The sequence below is a fragment of the Phaethon aethereus genome, assembly GCF_964289735.1.
Source record: "Phaethon aethereus genome assembly, chromosome: Z".
Lineage (NCBI taxonomy): Eukaryota > Metazoa > Chordata > Aves > Phaethontiformes > Phaethontidae > Phaethon > Phaethon aethereus.
Window position 1 is genome coordinate 48,587,628 of NC_138577.1, and position 17,709 is coordinate 48,605,336.

The window sequence follows — 17,709 nt, forward strand, 5'->3', positions numbered from 1 at the left end:
TATTTATTTTGCTTCTGTCAATATTATACCGTTACCTGCTTGTCGTCTACTGATATCATGTCTTCAAATATCCTTGATATTTTTTTCCTTCCAAATGAATGGATACTATTTTATCAATCTAAAATAAAACCATCAAACAATGTGTTATAATTCTTTACTTTTGCTGTCATTTTTGTTTGTAATATCTTTTTTGACTTGCTACAGAATAAGGTCTCCTTTTCTTTTGGGTGTTTTCCATTTGCCCCACCTTGACAAATACTGATTTAATCTGTGTTTCAGAATGAGCTCAAATAAACATACTCAGTTTTTAAAATCAGAAGATTAACTTCACAAGCTACAGTGTATTGTCATGGCAAAACCAAATTTTTGTATATGTTTAAATCATAAGTAAGATGGCACCATTTGAATTGTATCTCTTCAATTGCTGTTGCATCTTGGAGCAGAAATTAAAAAAAAATTTGACTTTGTCCCTATTCTGTTGTGAAAGTGAACAATTTTGGTCATCTCTTAGTGAAGGAACAGACTTTATATTAAAAGGGTCTTTTAGTATATTCAAAGGGCACTTCCTACCCAAACATTCTGGAGAGGTCAGTTAATGACCATATGCTATTGACATTGCTGTTCTTCCTCTTCTAATGGTTTTAATTAAAACATGTGAAGAGTATACCCCGAAAGTGAGATACTGGATTCATTTAACTGTAACTGACTTTTGGTGGAGCCTAGTTTGTCCTTCTAATGTGTGTCCTTAATTTACAAGTTTTGGAGATTTGAAGATAGGATGACTTTATGATGGAAAAAGTGCAATAATATATGCAGACTGCGTGTAGCTGCAGCACTAATACTATGAAAATTTAATGTAACTAATCAACATAAATTTATTTTTTGAGACAGCAGACTTGTTTTGGCTTCAGCCTAGAAAATCATTGATCGGGTACTTAATATCATGCATATGACTCATCTATTGGCTTGGAACAACTCCTGTACTTAAATTTAAACACATGATCCCCATTCTTAGGGATTTTAACTGTATAAAGATAGTCCTGCTCCTACTGCTATGTCATTCTTCAAACACCTGTGACTGATCAATGCCTGATATTTTTGTGAATATTGCATATGCAGCCATCTTTCTTGTTCTTTGCAGATCAGATGAAAGGTTTGTGTATACAAAAAACTGCTCTAATAAAAAGCAAAGTCCCTTTCTGTGAACTTTTTATGCTTAGATCATCATAGCTATAATTACTCTATTAGACTTTAAACATTAGGTGTTTGAACGATGGTAATGCTCCAAAGATGAAAGGGGATAATGTTAAACTTCCAAGTAAGAAGTTCTTACTTGGCAAGAACTTCCATTGGCATCAGAATAATAGGGTCTCTGTGTGGATTAACTCTGCAAAAGATTTAGGATTTTAGCATTGCAAAATCAGAATAATGCCATTTGGGTAAAGACTTATTTCCACATACATTTCTTGGATTTAGCTTATCATGTTACCACCAAATGAAGTGCTCTTTGAAGTCATGCATTTTTATGCTTCAGAGGATTTTGTCAAAAAATATGTGAATGAGTACCCTGTTACTTAAGGGGTGGGATTGACTGTTAAATGTCTTTGCCTCCTCAAGTTTAAGAGTCCAGTTTGGAAGTCCGATGGTGGACTGGGCTATATATATCTAAGTATATCTTAATGAAAGGTATCTTTTGCCTCTAAAGATGCTTGTACCCTGTTTCTTTAATTGTTGTTTTTCTCCAGGAATGTCAATGAGATTATAGAAGAGGTTGCACTTATAGATCTGTGAAAGAAAAGCTGGGGATTTGGTTTGAATGCCTGAGATCTAAATGGGCAACTATGTAGTTTGCACCCAGGGTGCTCCTCTGTCATATATACCATACAGCTTTCAGCAAGCTAATGAGATGCTAAGTGCCAATCTATGCATTTTGGGAGACAACTTATGTGATAACCTTATCCTACTGAAGTGGTACAAATTTTCTTTGAATTCATTGAGTCTGAAATTTGTTGGCAAAAGTACATTTGTAATGCATTGATAGACATTTCTGGGTTAATCCTTTGTATGTCTTGTCATACATTGACTTTGATGGGGTGCGTTTCTGTCACAGAATGTTTACGTGTAATTGAAAAATACAGTATTTTTGTGGTACAACTTGAGGTGATTTTACACCTTTTCATTTGTTGGTGCTAAGTAGTAGGCAACTCATGATAAACTTGCATACAACATTATCAGTAAATCCTTTTCATGGCAAAAAGCAGAACAGAAATAAAAACACACCCATTAATCAAACAACTTGTTCAGCCCAGGACATGGTGTCCTTTTCTTTCAACTGAAGGTTTAACTGTCAGAGGGAAAGAGCAGCAGTGGAGTTCTACAATGTTATCTGGATTATTTCTATGAACAAAATTATTAGGATAGGCAAAATGGGGCAGTTTGTCAAATAAAAATGACAAGAGCGATTAAACATAAGGACCACAATAAGTGAGTTCAGGTAGCTAGACTATCAAATATAGCAATTTTTTGAAAGGGAACTTGCATAAAGCCTATGTACTGATTGATTCAAAGTCACATAATAGAGGAAAATAGCAAAAAATCAACATCAAGCAAAAATAAATTATAACGTAAAAATGATAAGGGACCCATGCTTGTTTGAAAATGAAATGTTATAAAAGGTGCAAAAATCCATCAGTCCTTCAAGAAGAAATAAAATACACAGGGTTTTCTTTAGAAAATATAATACATAGCTGCCATAATTTCAAATGCATCATACATCATCGGTGTTTGTTGGTAACATATCAGAGACAGATTAAATAAAAACTCTATTAGGTTTCAACATACTATAGAAAATGGACAGGTTTTGTTAAATATTACCCTAAAGGAATGAGTACTGAGGGCTTGCAGCTTACACAATATAATCATGGCTCCATATACTCTGTGGCTTGCTGAACCCAACTTTATTTCAAGAGAGTCCATGGCCATGTTTTGCTGGTACATTTTTATGGGAGTATAGACTCCTGAAAAATGTAGGTTTTCATCTAATCAAGTATTAAAACAATCTATTTTCAATATTATATGAAAAATGGCAGAAACAGCTCTGTTTATTAAAAAATAATACTGCTATATTAATGTTACTTTTAATATTTAATGCAATAAAGTAATTTCAGGAAAACATGTAAAACAAATTACTGCTGTTGAAGAAATATGATTTTACCACCTAGTGTTAATGTTACAAAGTTGTTTCAGCATGACAGGTGACTACATGTGAAAGCAAAGTGTTTAGAAACTTGAGGGAACAGTGATGTCAGTTTATTTTAAAATAACCCGCTGCTTGGTGTTTGGAGACTGTGGCTTTTCCTCTTTGGGGATGGTTTGAGAACATGTTGGGTGCCATTTAAGCCTGTGGGACACCATTGTTTTAATTCTGTGCCTGTTAAATTCCTTTTAGGGAGAGTTTGTTGAAAGAAATGTATCAGCAGTTTCAACAAATTGTTCTGAGTGCAGAGAAACTTGAAATATTTTCTTGGGATTTGGAATTGTGACAATAATTTGAAACTATAACGCAAGTGCAGTGTAAAGATGTGACAATTATTTTCTCTATTCTTTCATTGCTACAATCTAGAAAAGTCACTGCGCTTTCCTTGTTCGAAGGGAAGTTCTGTTTTGTTAGAAAAAAGATTCAGTGTCTGGAAAATTTACAGTATAGGAGTGAGTGTTCATTGCTAGTAGTCAGTCCTCAAAATGACAAAATGGTTTGGAAGTGAGAAGTGTCAGAATAAAATGAATGCTTACCTGTTCTGAATCAGGAGTGAGACATTTCCATGGTAATGCCTCACCAAGGCTGTCTTAATGCAGTGGTGGGCAGATTTCAAAGTTATATTTTTTGACTTGAGAAACTCTGAACCTCTGTTGTGCTTTTGAAAGATAAACTTAATTATGTAATCATTTGTAATACAATAACTTCAGTAAATCTCCCTGGAAAGATTTTCACAAATTTTAAGGTCTGGCAGCAATATGAGGTAGTATCTAAAAAAAACAAAACAAAAAAACAACCAAATAAAAACCCCACACCCCACAAAGAAAAAAAAAATTGCCAAAATATCCCTAACCAAAGTGGCTCTGACACAGCACAAAGCTGTGAGTGTGAGCATTTTAAATGGCAAAGGTCAAATCAAGATGAAAGTCTTTCAGTATTGCAGTGAAAATAAGTTTCACCATAAAATATAACACAACAGGACTTGACCCTTAATAAAAAATAATTAAAAAATCCTTCTCAAAGATTCAGAATGTATTTTATTACTTTCTATTTTTTTCATAATTTATTATGCTGCTTGCATTTTGCTCACTTTGGAAGTGGAAAATGTATTTGTTTTGGGCTTTTTGGTTCCTAATTATTTTCTACATTCTACAAAACCTTCAGGCAAAGACCAGTGAATTTTTTCTGTTATTTTTTTCTTTCGTATCAGGATCTGTAGAGCTAGATTGTGATGATGATATATGATTAGAAGATCAGAGACATAATTTCCATTCTAAAGCACCTTTTTTGGGTTAACATTTATACTCCTTTGACATTCATTTTAGTTAGCTGCATGGTTTTATGAACACTGGTAGTGTGAATAATTGATTCAGTACACAGAGAGCTTGAGTTAACATATTTATTTTTTAACAGGTATATTTTACATTAGTAGTTAACCTTCATTGTACTAAAGGTTTATTACTTAAAAAATGTAATTCCTTTAAAAAGTATTCAAATAAAAAACTCTGGTGCACCTTATTATATATTTAGTTTGCAGTACAGAAGATGTATTTTTAAATATCTTTGAAAGATATTGAACTAAATTTTCTCTTGGCTTAAACTGGCAATTTAATTTTCCAAGGGTCTTCTAGCAATACACTCTTGGTGCATAAAAGACTTACAGGAACAGAATTCTATATATTTTTGATGAGAGTTATAAAATTTCTGATTTTGAGAATAGTAATCTGGCATCTATTAATTATCAAAACTGTTTTGTCAGCAGAGCTTAGTTCATATGTAACCTAGGAAGGAACCCAATCATTGTGTGGTTTCAGCCTTGTTGTTGTCCAAAACTGTAGTTTTTTTCAGAATGAAAGTTTCATTCAATACCATGACAGTATTAGAAAGGTGATGAACACTTTGGGAGGTAATTAGTTCTGAAATTGTTTTCCATATAAAATGATTAAGAGAGAACGTTGGCAAAAAATTCAGTAAAAAGATAATGCAATTCTTATTTTTCTAAGTGTTTTGAGAGGAATAAGAATGTTTGGTGAATGAAATGTCATCTTGTATTTGCAAAATGTAAATAAAGCACCGCTTCTTTCTAGCTGAGTAACCTGAAACAAGTCACAGTTGTGGACGTGTCAGCAAACAAGTTCCATTCTATTCCAATTTGTGTACTCCGGATGTCTAACTTGCAGTGGTTGGATATTAGCAGCAACAACCTGAAAGACCTCCCAGAAGACATAGACAGGTAGTTTATGTTTTAATTCATTGACAGGCTTGTGAACTATAAAACAAATCTAGAAAGTAACAAGCTTTCAAGGTACATCATTAATGAAAAAATCACATGAAAAAAATCAGTCTGGAAATGCATCAGACAGATAGATAGTTTTGCATCTAAGCTTTACCATTATTATTGACGGACTAGGTCAGAAAACAGAAACTACATTTTCCAGATCATTGATGGCAGATTGCACAGTCAGCACCTCTACTGTTTAGTTAACTAATTATGTTTTCTGCTGCATTCATGATAATTTGTCATTACATCTAAGCATTGTTATTTGGGAATTTCATGGGGCATACTCTGCCTCAGTTCCAGTGAAGGGCACTCACCATGTAGAGTTAGCAGCAGTATCCCTCTAGAGGGTAGATGGTGTGGAAGGAAAGATGAACTAAAGCACATTTAAATTACTGAAAGAACCTGATAAACTTTGACAGTAAAGCAGAAAAATATTATTAAGATTAAGAAAACACTGACAATCCTCTCTTCCTTCTCTGAAGTATATATGCATGTGCACACTTATATACACTCTCTCAATTTAGACATCCACTAGAACTAGTTTTAAAAAAATCATGCTGATCTTTTTAATAGAAGTTACTAACCTGAGGCCCATTTATTCACTCTGGAGTCCTGTTGTAAACTTGGTTTACAAAACTTTACATAGCCATAAGTAAACCAAAACACATATTAACTAAAGTTTATTGAAAAAAATATGGTTTGTTTATTGATCTGGGAATAGAGATCCCTGAGGCAGAAAAAACTTCACAGAAAACACGTTCAGCCTTAACTTTCACAAGACCTTTGTTGCTGGGCAAAAAGACTTTTCTGGGACATTGTATAATCACAGATTTCTCTGACAGCAGGGATGAAATCTTAATTTGTATTAGTAATTCACATGCTCTAGCCCCAGCAGCATAAACCTGCCATTTTTTTCCAGGGGATCTGAGCAGAGATTTGATTAGCTTCAAAGAGCTTCTAAGAGAATATTTTTGTTTTATGGAAGGATACCCACTTAACTTAAAGGTCATTTTTTCCCTGTAACCTATATACGTTTCCCTATCTGAAAAATATTCCTTTTCTACATTTCATCTCCTCCATTTCACATGGAGTTGCCAGCCTCGACACCAAAGCATCATAGTCAAACACCACAAAATAAGATTTTCTTTGTTTGACTTTGGGTTTTGCATTTTGAGATCTCTTGGTTTCATATGCATTCTGAAGACTAGAAAATGTTAGGATATCCCACCTGCAGTAAACTGATCCTCTTATTGAGACTCATGATTTCAATGCCTGCAATGTCGAAAAACCTCAATGAACCACCATGAAGTCTGTGATTAAAGATGATGAGCTGGCAGTAAACTGAAGCCTTACTTTCCCTGAATTCAGACGGACCATATGGGCCTGATAAGCAATAGCCTGCAACAGTGTTTTAGGAGTGGATCCTTCTGCTCAAATGAGACAAAGTTGTTTCATCAGTTTGCTGTGCTTTTTCTCTTCTATCTACTCCAAGGAATAACTGTTCAGCCACAAATTACTATTGCATTAGGAAAATCCAGGGGAAATAAAGCAAAAGAAGCCCAGTGCCTTCTTCTACAAAACATTGTCATTAAATTGATTTCAGTGGGACAGCTTGCAAGAGCCGTATGACCAGGAGTTCGTCTTTCTCTTGCTCCCCACAGTACTAATTACTAGCGAAAAACTAGAGATGGGAATATACTACCTAGAATGGACATATCTAGTTCACAGAAACCAACATACAGGCAAAGGTGTGAACTGGTCACCCATATTTTTCATTAGGTCCAGGATACACATGGTGAGGCTTTATATCATATTCTGTCAATATCTTCTGTATGAAAGCACAGCAATTTTTGTAACCTTTAACTTGGGTATGCTTCTGAGTACTTGTCAGAGGTGTGCTATTAAGAGCTATAATGTTGAATCATGACTGGAAATTTATGTTAAAGTTGATGAAAATCTGTGGAAGTGTAGTTTGAATCATTTTTGAGAAGCCAAAGATGGTGCATGTAATTGTTCTTCTTTTATACAAGATTAAGTCTGTATTGCTGTTTTGGATAGATGTTCCTGTCTGAAATAAATATTTTAACTTATTTTTATCTTTTATATTTTTACAGGTTAGATCAACTACAGACACTTCTCCTGCAGAAAAACAAGTTGACTTATCTTCCACGAGCTCTGGTCAATATGCCAAAGCTCGCTTTGCTAGTTGTCAGTGGTGATGACCTGGTTGAGATACCCACAGCTGTCTGTGAGTCAACCACAGGTTTAAAGTAAGTAAAAATGAGAAAGAAAGGAATATGTTCTTAAGAAGATAAGGTAGAAATACTTTCACAAGCATCAGTTTCTACCATATCTAGTAGTCAAATTCTGACCCAATTTATATCAGAGCCCTTAAGAGGGCACTAGAGAGATTGGAAATTGCAGAGGACCCACAGCTTTCTGATTCTCATCTGCCAGTTCCCCTACATTGTGAGGAACCGAGCCTGGGACAGCTGACTCAAACTGGCCAAAGGGATATTCCATACCATATGAGATCATGCTCAGCAATAAAAACTAAGAAAAATGAGAAGGGAGGTGGTTCATTTCTTGTTAAGGTGTTTGTCTTCCAAAGCAAGAGAACTACACATACTGAGTTCCTGCTTTCCAAGAAGTGGCTGGACATCACCTGTTGATGAGTAGAGAATAATTTTTTTTGTTTTGCTTTGCTTTGCTTTGCTTCTGTGCATGGATTTGGTTTTCTTCATTAAGCTGTCTTTAGCTCAACCTATGAGTTTTTAATCTTATATTCTTCCCCCTGTCCTGCTGAGGAAGGGGAGTGAGAGATGCTTGGTGGGCACCTGGCAAGCCAAGTTCAACCAACCTCAGACTCACAGCAATTAATGAGATTTTAAAAAGCCTTAAGATTTGTTGGAATATCTGTTCTTTTGAAAGTAACAATTTTATTGACTTTTTAAATTTTTTTTCCTTCTTGAAATGGTAATATCATCAGAGATTTTCAGAACGTTGTGCACTTAATTTGCACATTATTTAAGTTGTTTATGTAACCATCAAGTTTTTCACCTGCAATGTGTGTATTTAGGAAATTTGCAAATACAACAATGCGTGTCCAGTTTTGCATTGCAAAAGAGAAGTACCATAACAACAAACAAAAAACGGAGATACATATTGTCAGCTAAGTGATACTGGCAAAATTCCAGATTGTTAGACAATGTTGTTAGGATGGAGTTCATACTGCTCATTAACAGACGTGAAATTACAGTGTAGCCTGTCAGAAATTCCATAATAAAGAAATATACCTGTTATTGCAAAGAATTATATCTGTAGATAGGTGAGAAGAGATAAATATGATCATTTTTATATGGAAAATGCAGTATAGAGAAGGTGCCATTTGAAATTTTTATTTCTAATAATAGATGGATATTAACAATGACATAATGCAAAAATTGGACAAATGTGCTTTACATTTCCCCTTCTGGCTGTAGTAGCAACTTCTAAGTGGTCATTCATGTTGTCCAGTGATGTTCAGAAGCCTGTTGCGTACATTTCTGTGTTAATCTCCCTCTAGATTCATAAGCCTCAAGGACAGCCCAGTTGAAACTATTGTGTGTGAAGACACTGAAGAAATTGTAGAAAGTGAACGTGAACGGGAGCAATTTGAGAAAGAGTTTATGAAAGCATACATTGAAGACCTAAAGGAAAGGGGTATGTGTTAACTTGCAGTAAACTTCCCGTTATCTTAGATATAAATGCAGACATACATAAAAAACATTCATTTTAAAAGTACAAGCATACAAGTACAGCTTGATTACCCTTAAACAGTAATTGTCTGTTATAGTATTAAATAAGACTAGAAGTGAAAACGTTGAATGTGTTTTGTTAAAAGTTTGGGCTCTAACTAAAACACTTGATATTGAAGAAATATATACAAAATTAATGGCATGTTTGTATATGCATTAACCTTAACTCAATGATAATGTATGCAATGATTATCCTCATTCTCCAGATTTATTTACCTCTCTTGGGATTAACATTAGTGATTTTGAATTCCTGCAGAAGTGCTTCTCCTCCTCAAAAACAAACACTGTATATATGAAATTTTGCATTGGTAGAACATTCTTTAACAGTGGATCTGTATCAAAATACTAATTGTTTAACCACTCTAAAATAATTGTAGAAAAATCACTGCCTTTTTCTTTATTGCATAGTACCTGAAAATTTACATATTATTTTATTTTGCTCTTCTGTCTTATATTTACTGTAATTAAGTAACTGTCAGTGTCTTGAGTCTTGTTTAGTAAAATGTGTTAGGAAATAAATGGAAAATTTCCTGTGAGACAAAATACCTTATAGGCTCTGTGAAATCTGACATTTTGTGTGTAGAAATGAATTTTTGTAGAATTAATCTTACAGTGTCTTTTCATTCCTTTCATTTCATGTAAGTGAGAGAGAAATGTAAGACAGAAATGTAAAGAAAGGCCACAGGATGTGGCTGCATAATACTTTTCATGTTGTGATACTGGACTTTTGTCCTTTAATGTCTGTGAGCTGCACACTTGAGTATTCAAGCTGTCTATTTCTAAAATGAAGTCTGCTATAAATACGCCAGATTCTGATAATGGAAGCAACAGTGGTTAAAATGCAGAGAAGGAATGGAGGAAAAAATAAGATCATAATTTGGCTTTAGAGATACTCATGAAACATGTCGTGAAACATGTAAATACAGTAGAGTTGTATTTACATAGTTGTGAAATGTGGAGTCTAAGATAATGGCTACCAGGCTGCCTGAAACCTGCATTTAGTCCTGTCATGCATAGGTAAGCTTTATGCTCCTTTGGGGTAATGCAGCTTAGGGGTACACTTCTCTGCCTTCTTAGACAAACCTTCTCTCCATGCTTTTTATGATGAGGCTGTATCATGAATCACTCTTGGATTTCCTGCTTCTGAACTCTTGTGCTATATTTTATGCCAATACCTGCTTTTGAAAAGCAGACTGGACGAGGAATAGCTTCTATACAATACAAGCCAGCAGAATTTCTGAAAAACAGCATGGAGATCACTCATAGAGTACCTTTGAAATAAAACCAAACCTAGCTGTTGCTAGCTAAAGGCTCCATTTATTTGTGCTGGCTTACATAGCTGAAGTCCGAGATTTATTTCTTTTTCTCTTTTCACAGATTCTACTCCTTCCTACACTACGAAAGTATTATTCAGTCTTCAGCTCTGAAGATCAAAAATCTCTACATCACTAGTGAATATCAGAATAAATCTATTTTTATCCACCTGAATAGAAAACACTGGAAACCATAGATGGCCAGAAGCACTTCAAAATCATAATGAAGTTATTACTTGTTATTGTAGTTGCTCCCAGTAACTACAGATAAAACAAAGAGCAGCAGAGCCTTTGTAAGATGCTGTTCCACCTTTTAAATCAATATATTTATTTTCAAGTCCACAGCAACAGCCACTAATTTACATATAGACCTGCTGAAAGTAAAAGTTCACTGTACTAAAGCATAACACAGGCATAGATCCTCTCAGGATGAAAACAATGTACGTTGTAGTTGAAACAGCGGAACATATATCATCATCTTAAAAAGAGATTTGATTTTATAAGAGCGGAAGGATTAGCTTAGAAAATGTATATGATCTGTTGTGTTCTTAAGACCAAATAACACATTTAGTTTTTTACAATATTTAAAAGTGCAAACACTTTTAAATAAAAAACTTACAAAAAATGAAAATAAAACCTAAAAACTTATTTTTTAATGAAAATAAAAACTTTTAAATGCAAACAGTTTTAAAAAGCCACATACATAGTTGTTTGCATTTACTTTCTGCTCTTCAAGGAATTTGTCCTTGGGATTTTCAGCTTAGATATGTTTCAAGAACTTTATATATAGAAAAAGTAGCAATTCTGCTGCTTTTTTTCAAGCATATTATAAGCTTTTACCTGTTTGCAAATTCAAGTATCAACTTAACTGAAACTTCTGTGCTAAGCACTATTATAATACAGCAGTGTATTAAGTAAGATTTTAAGGACTAAGCAGCGTGAACAAATGCTATCAGCAAAATGATGATAAAGTTCTTCTACTAATGGTTTCAGATTACAGGATTTTGTGGACATTTATTGGAATTTTCCAAGTTGTATAAGAATGAGTTTGCTGGATAAAAAGTTATGTTGCTTGCTATTTAATAATCTGTTTATATATAATTATGTAAGTGTATATACTGTAGAGTTTCAGAAATCTAGTTTTACATATATTTTGTTTAATAAATCAGTACTTTTTAATCTAAAAAGACTTGAGTCTTTGAGAATTTGGACTCAAATTAGAGAATTTAAGTAGTCCTAAACGTATGAGTGCAATTAGGGGAAATCATATTTACAACTTGCTTTTTTATTATAGATGAGCTATGTCCAGTTTTGTGCAGTGGAGTGTCACTTAAGCCAGTCATATCTAAAAAGCAAAACAACAGCGGATGTGGTTCTCAAGATTTTCATTAAAAAAATTCTGCTTTTGATGTTTTCTTTCCTTTTTAATTTTTTAACTTTCAATATTCTGAAAGAAGAGAATCTGTAAATACTAGGTGTGTTATTTATTCCAGTCACAAACTTCTGCCATTATATTATTATACGAAATGAAACCTTTTGAGTTGGTCTCTAGGTATTAATGCTAATTTTAAGCAAGTCCTGGAACAAAGTGAAAATTTCAAAAAACTCCAAGAAAACTTGACATTGATCTGAAACAGAATAATAGAAGATCTGAAATTTTTTTTATTACAAAGATATTGAAATATGATAAAATAGTGGCAATCAAAGTGGGCTTATGGAAATCAGACTATCTGAAACTGTCCTACCAAACTTTCTTTTAGTGAAATTATAAATTTGGTTGATTAGGTATTGATATTGATGTAATAAACTTCTGTAAATCATCTGATTCGTCATTGCTTGAAATTCTATTTCTAACATTCTATTGCAGTCTAATATGATCCACTAAAAATCATAGGAATGGAAATCACAGCTGCTGTGTTAATAGAATGGAGATGTCCATTATGAGAGTTGTAACTTTAAGAAAACCTAGGGTTGAAAATGTAATTAACTAAATAAAAGTTCCCAGTGCAAATTCTAGTGTCAGAATTGTTGGATATATAAACAGAAGTTACCTGAATAGAGAAGTTGTATTAGTACTTATTTAGCATTGCTGCTAACCTTACTTGAAAGATTGCTGTTCACAGATAAGAGGGATGCAGATAAACTGAGGAACATTCAGAAGAAAATGAATAGCATAAATAGAAAACATGCATTTTTAAGTTCATTGAACAGTGAAGAAGTCCATTTTCTTGACAATGTTTATCAATGAAAAATCAGTCTAGAAATAAGATTTTTTACTTCTGCAGTCAAACATAAGGCAGAAGGCTAAAACTTCAATTCACAGATGTGAACTAGAAACAAAAGGCCTGTTTTTCAGTAAAAGTAACCACGGACAACTCAGAAAACATTGATGAATTCTCAGTCACTAGCAATTTTTAAGTTCAGATTAACATTTTCCTTAAAAAAAAGCTGTAACAATTAAGCCATGCAAAATTCAAGGTCAGTGGTACACAGGGGATCAAACCAGTGTTCCCCAACTTGACTTTGGACCTCTGTGAATCTAATGTTCATAGAATCACAGAGTGGTTTCAGCTGGGTGAAGGACCTTCAAAGGTCACCTAGCCCAAGTCTTCTGCCACAGGCAGGGACATCTTTCACTAGATCAGGCTTTCAAAGCCATGTCCCCCGGGATACTTCCCATGATGGGGAATCCACAACTTCTCTAGGAAACCTGTTCCAATGTCTCACCACCCTCATCATAATTTATTTCTTCCTTAGATCCAATTTAAATCTATCCTACTTCTGGTTAAAAGTGTTATCCCTTGTCCCATCACTGCAGAATCTGGTAAAAAATCTTTCTCCATCTTTGTCATAAGCCTGCTTTATGTATTGAAAAGCTGCAATAAGGTGTCTCTGGTGTCTTCTGCAGGCTGGACAACCCCAACTCTCTCAGCCTGTCCTCATAGGAGAGGTGTTCCATCCCTCTGATCATTTTTGTGGCCCTCCTCTGGTCCTGCTCTAACAGGTCCATGTCTTTCTGGTATTGGAAACCCCAGATCTGGATGCAACATTCCAGGTGGGGTCTCATGGCAGCAGAGTAAAGGGGATATAAAGCAGAATAAAGCCCTTGAAGGGCTGGCCATGGTCCTTTTGATGCAAGATATGATTGGCTTTATGGTCTTCAAGTGCACATTGCCAGCTCATGTCCTGCTTTTCATCCACCAGTATCCCCAGCTACTTCCCTGCAGGGCTGAGAGCTTTTATTTCTGGCTCTTGTAGAACATTACTTCCTAGAATCTTATCCAGAGAAAGAAAGGATTATTTTTGTCACAGAATTTGTTAAGTACCTGTGTTTAAGGGGAGGATGACGTACATATACGACTGTCTCTATTACACCTAAGACATCCAGTGGGTAATGTCAGCTATAACTGAAAGTCCTGATTTCAGCATAAGTGCATTTAGGTTCTACTTCTATGTCCTGTACAGCAAAAATACTGTGCGAACGTACTAATCACATGCTGTTAAATACAATTTTATTAGTGTCATTGCAGTACAGAATCAGTGTGTCAAAAGACACCTCATTTTGAATTTGGTCTAATTTTATTGGTTTGGTACCCAAGTTAGTTTACTAGTAATTTTAATTTAAACAATTATCTTTCACTAAAAAAGAACACTTCCAGAGAAGAGAATGCTGTGGTTGGCAGGTTGCATACTTTCTTTTTCAATTTTTGAAAGGAAATAATTTTGTTAATTAAAGGAATTGTGTGTACTAATGGCAATTTATGCTATTTTCAAGATTCTGATGTCAGATACTTAGAGACCTAAAGGAAAACAACGTGTTTTTTCTCCTGAGCTGCAAAATCAACAAGCATGTTTGTGTACAGCACTTCTATTGGCTGTGACTGCTTGCCAAACACTACACTGCCTAAACCCCAACACTTTTCTTCTGCTTCGCAAGTAGCCACTATTCAAAAGCAGGAAGACTGGGAGCAACTGAAATATGTGTTAAAGAATACTCACTGGCTCAATGTGCAAAAGTAAATCAGATAATGATTTTCCACTGTGTTCCTTTTCCTTGTTCTGCATTGTTTTGGCTTTGTTTTTAAGGATAGTAAAGTATAAACTAGGAAGATGAACTTATAATGAAAGCAAATAACCTTAAATTTAATTAATGGGTACCTAGAAATAATATAGTCTTGCACAAGATATTGGTTTAAAATTTACAGTTTACACTGGATAATATATCTTTTTTTTTCTCCTTGAATACCATCAGAACTGTTTAGTGTGTTTATTTTCTGCAAATGAAGCATTGAGCAAAATGCTAAACAGGGAATGTTCTTTTCTTGATGATGTGACTTGATTTCAGTAGCTGTTAGATCTTGATCTGTGGAGGATTTCCATACAGATTATCTCCTGCTTCATAGACGATGGGATAAGATTGGAAAGTAGGTTTGTTATTTTTTAATTCTGATTTTGAGGCATCATTTGAACTAGTCCTAATAAATAGGAGGACAGTAACTCAACATAACTCTGGTTACGTACCTCTCGGGGAACCCCTGTATATGTTGAGCAGTTCAGGAAGAGGGTCCTCTCTTTTCACTAGCTGAATCTGCTACTTGGGCTGTGACTATATCCTGTCCTACATCTTGCTCGCTTCTTCACTTCACTGGCCCATTAACAGATATGGTTGTTGCCTAGTGTCAATACGGGATCTGCATGGTGTTTTCATTACGTGCCAACTGGCATTAATACAAAAGGGTCATTACTATCTCTTAGCTTTCCCTATTTTCTTGTTGCCAACTGCAACATAACTACTTGAGATTCAGCAAAAATTTTTATAAAGATGCATTTTATATCTAAAAATCAATTACATCTTAAACATACTGCCTCTGCTATGTTCAGAGCTTCTATTTTCCACTAATGCTTCCAGCATTTTCCTAAAACCAACAGCAACATTTATAAAGTAATTAAATAAGCTGTCAAAGCATGGTGAATAGATCTGTAAGGAAGGATATGAGCACAGAGAACTAAAAATCAGTCTTAGGCTATACAAGAGCAATGTTCGAAACCAGGTTTACATATACAACATCACATTTTTTTTTTCATTCATTACACAGGTCCAGACAAGTTGAGGCTAAGTCAGCCTTTGGCCCTGTGTATTACTTCATGACATAAAATAATAAGTTTAGAAAAAACAATGTGTTACACTGTAGGGCCTTAAGCTGTGGAATACATGTGGTGTTCCTCTGAGCTACTGAAGCTGATGTCTGTGTCTGTGACGTGTCAGATTTTTTGCGTGTACACTAGTTGCAGTGTTTTGCACAGAGGAACACCACAACATACTTCTTTCAGACTTCCTACAGGTTTTTGAATGGCATGAAAGGTTATTTAATGTGTCATTTTTGGTCTGTGTTTGCTGGTTTAAAAGCTGCAATGATATGTCACCTGTGGTATCTGTATAACTTTTTGTCAAGATAAATATTTGAAAATAAGTTGATCCCAAGTTTGTTGTGGTGCTGCCCTGGCCTCAAGGAGGTAGAGCAGGTCAGCTCTCTGCTCTGGGTACATTCAGAGAAGATGAGTTCAGTGGTTAAACGTTGGCAACTGCAGGAACTACAAGGGGCAACACTTGATACAACCAGATAGCTAAAGGTGACTATGCTTTTCATTTTTTAAAAGTGTAAATCAGGTTTTGTTTTTACATTTTAAAAAGGTCCATATCACCAGGGTTCCTTCCTCTACAGCTATGGGAGCTGTACATCAAAGCATTTGTTGGCATTTTAAGGTAGTGTATGACTTAAGGAATGAAGGTTTAAAGAAAGCAGTAGTATTTTAGTTAAAGTGACCATTGACAATACTGTGATATGGCTGAAAATGATTAGGATATATCTGCTTTTATGTTATAAGTAGGCTTTGCATATGTTGGAAGGTCTTGCTGTAGGAAAACCTCGGCCCAGAAGATGTCCTGTAGTTCCTTTTCCTCTTTGGACTAGTGTAAGATTGTACTGTATTAAGGCAAACTACCTGCAGCTTTCAGGCTTAGGGTAAATGGGGAAAGGTGTCAGGACTCTGTTTCACCTGTCTTTTCCTTTCCTACTCTTTCTTTTTTTTCCCACTCTCTTATATACCTAACAATTAAAAAATCAGAAGTTCATATTAGAAATCTCTTCTACAAATTCAGCATGTAATTTTCAAGAGCTTGTTGGCTACCTGGTACTGACAATCAATTGCTAAACTGGCTTGTCCCTGAATCAGTTGCAGTAATTAGCATTTGGCAGGTTATGTGTATAACAGGTGTTGGCATCCTGGTTAGAAGTTCTTAACAGAGAAATACTATATCCTGGCTGAGGGGATTAATTTATATCCCTTTTCTCTCCTGCCTGTCTGTCACTTAATGCTCTAGGTATGATACTAAATTAACACTCTGATATTTGCTACTTAACCATTCCTTTGCATGGTTTGTCCCAGGGCACATTACAGACAGGAAAGCTCTTGCTCTACCTGAAGCTTTGCACATGTGAGACAGGTTTGGTGCCCTCAAAGCAGCAGAGATGGGTGTGCTTTCAAGTGAAGCAACCAGGATGACTAATTGGACCATGCCGGATAACCTGAAGGAAATGGCAAATGATAGTGGTGGGCAGCTCCCTGCTGCAGGGGACTGAGGCACTCACCTGCCAAGCTGACCTGTTGTCCAAAGAATTTTGCTGCTTCCTAGGGGCGTTAATCCAGCATGTTGTGGAAAGACTGCTAAAGCTTGTCCTACTCTCTATTATCTGCTGCTCTTGTCCCACATGGCCATGAATAATACTACCAGGTACAATCTCAAGAGTACCAAGTTCTGGGGGTGATAGTCAGGGTTATGGGACCCAGCTGGTGTTCCTCTCAATCCGCTGGTGAGGGGAAAGGGTTGACTACATGTTATCAACTGGTTGCAGAGCTGGTGTTGCCAGCTGGGTTTGGTTTCTATGACCATAGCACCCTGTTTGAGGATCAATATCTGCTTGGGAGAGATGGGATCCACCTAAATAAGTGGAACAAAGATATCAAGATACCTTTGCCAGCAGGATGGTTGGCCTGGTAAGA

General features: G+C 35.3%; 1 protein-coding gene across 1 annotated transcript in view; it reads left to right on the forward strand.

Moving 5' to 3' along the window:
- Nucleotides 1-10,761, forward strand: part of LRRC2 (leucine rich repeat containing 2) — a gene marked incomplete at its 3' end in the record, with an annotated part of 57,397 nt that extends 46,636 nt beyond the window's left edge. The window contains exons 5-8 of the mRNA XM_082013650.1: nt 5,344-5,489; nt 7,652-7,807; nt 9,103-9,239; nt 10,712-10,761. Of these exons, the coding sequence (XP_081869776.1) occupies nt 5,344-5,489; nt 7,652-7,807; nt 9,103-9,239; nt 10,712-10,761 (489 nt within the window). The remainder of the gene's footprint in view (nt 1-5,343; nt 5,490-7,651; nt 7,808-9,102; nt 9,240-10,711) is intronic.
- Nucleotides 10,762-17,709: the final 6,948 nt, after the last annotated feature.